Genomic DNA, 1,565 nt, shown 5'->3' with positions numbered 1-1,565 from the left:
CACATATATACCAAATTGTACGAAATCAGACAACACAAACCACATAAACAACACAACTTTCTACATCACATAATACATTAAAAAACATCATTATATCTTCACATACGCCTCTTCATCCCGTTGCACATACAACCGGTGGTATCGGATAAGTTGAGCTCTAATAGATGTGAATGTAGTATTGCGGTCTGCTGCCCCCTCTTCGAGTGCATTGAATGCTTCTGTGACACTGTCCACAGAGAGCTCTTGGTAAGTTCCGTACGTTTCCATGGTAACAGGCATCTAGGCATACAGACGTGCTCTTATTGTGTATATCTACAAGACATAAGTAATTTTGGAAATAGGTGCATGTATGTGTATATACAGGTTGTTTGTAGCGCTGCTAGAGTGAGTATTTAAAGGTATGGAAGTACGACTATAGGCATATAGATGTGTGCCTATTACCTATACATAGAAGACAGATACAGGGTTCCAAAACTATGTACTGAAAAAGTATACAAGTGTGTTTACGCACCTCTGTATGTAGATTGCATGACATGACACGCGCAGGCGCATATACTAACTCAGAGTGACCGATCGTCAAGCCTTGTGTATATGTTGGGCTAACGTTCACGAATGGGTTTATATACTACTAAAAACTACAACACAATGGCGACTATGGTATGGAGCGTAATACGTTCGCATGTAGCGTGTTCATGAACGGTATGCTTGTTGTAGACATAGACTCGGGGCATTATATAAAGACACCAAACTTCCTTTAAATATCATGTTTGAAACTTATCGTACTCGCTGTGGCAAAACCCTAACACGCTCACAAACGAATAAAACCCTAGAATCACCCGCCAAAACTATATGTGGATCTGTTGATATTTTGTGATAACGAATTGTTGAGTATAAATATAGATATATAGATAAATACATATATCTTGCTATGGGTGATATTATATACATACATAAATATATGTATATATAACTATTGATATATAGATATAGATATTCAGATAAGAGTCGCCTCTGTTACCTTCACTATATTGAAGGGTGGTTGTTGACATCGTAATCTTAGGCATACATACATATAGAGCACAGTTTGTACTGCTGGACAACAACCTGAATCCCCATACTATCCCCTATCACAAAAACTCAATCCATGATACAGGCTTATAAAAAACTCAATCCTCGATAAAGTCCTCTAAAAAACCCATTCCTTGATACATTCTTATATACGCATAACTGGACAAAGGCTTGAATCAGGTTTAGTTGATATCACAGCAATAGTCTCTATAACCATCATATATAACCGAGAGCGGCTATCATGGACTCATCAAGAACTCATCGGAATAGCGATGATGCGACCAACACGACGGTGTGTTTTGATTGCATGTGTTGTGTATGTACTGGGGATGTGTGAGAGATGAATATGATGGATTATGTAGTGCTTTGATTCTGACTGATTTGTTCCTTTTCATCGCACATGTACATACACACACACACACACACGCACACACGCACACACACGCACTACTACACTACTACTACACTACACTACTACACTACACTACTACACTACA

The 1,565-nt window shown here is 38.5% G+C and overlaps 1 protein-coding gene across 1 annotated transcript; it reads right to left on the bottom strand.

Moving 5' to 3' along the window:
* Positions 1 to 106: 106 nt before the first annotated feature.
* On the bottom strand, positions 107 to 267 carry SARC_15828 (hypothetical protein; the record flags this gene model as incomplete). The annotated part of the gene is made up of 1 exon (XM_014290063.1): positions 107 to 267. A coding segment is annotated over one exon (161 nt), but the record flags the coding sequence as incomplete, so codon positions are not given.
* Between the last annotated feature and the right edge of the window lie 1,298 nt (positions 268 to 1,565).

This window comes from Sphaeroforma arctica (assembly GCF_001186125.1).
Source record: "Sphaeroforma arctica JP610 unplaced genomic scaffold supercont1.6816, whole genome shotgun sequence".
In the NCBI taxonomy this organism is placed as follows: domain Eukaryota; class Ichthyosporea; order Ichthyophonida; genus Sphaeroforma; species Sphaeroforma arctica.
The sequence above is the reverse complement of the archived record's forward strand: the minus strand, read 5'-3'. Positions and strand labels throughout refer to the sequence as shown.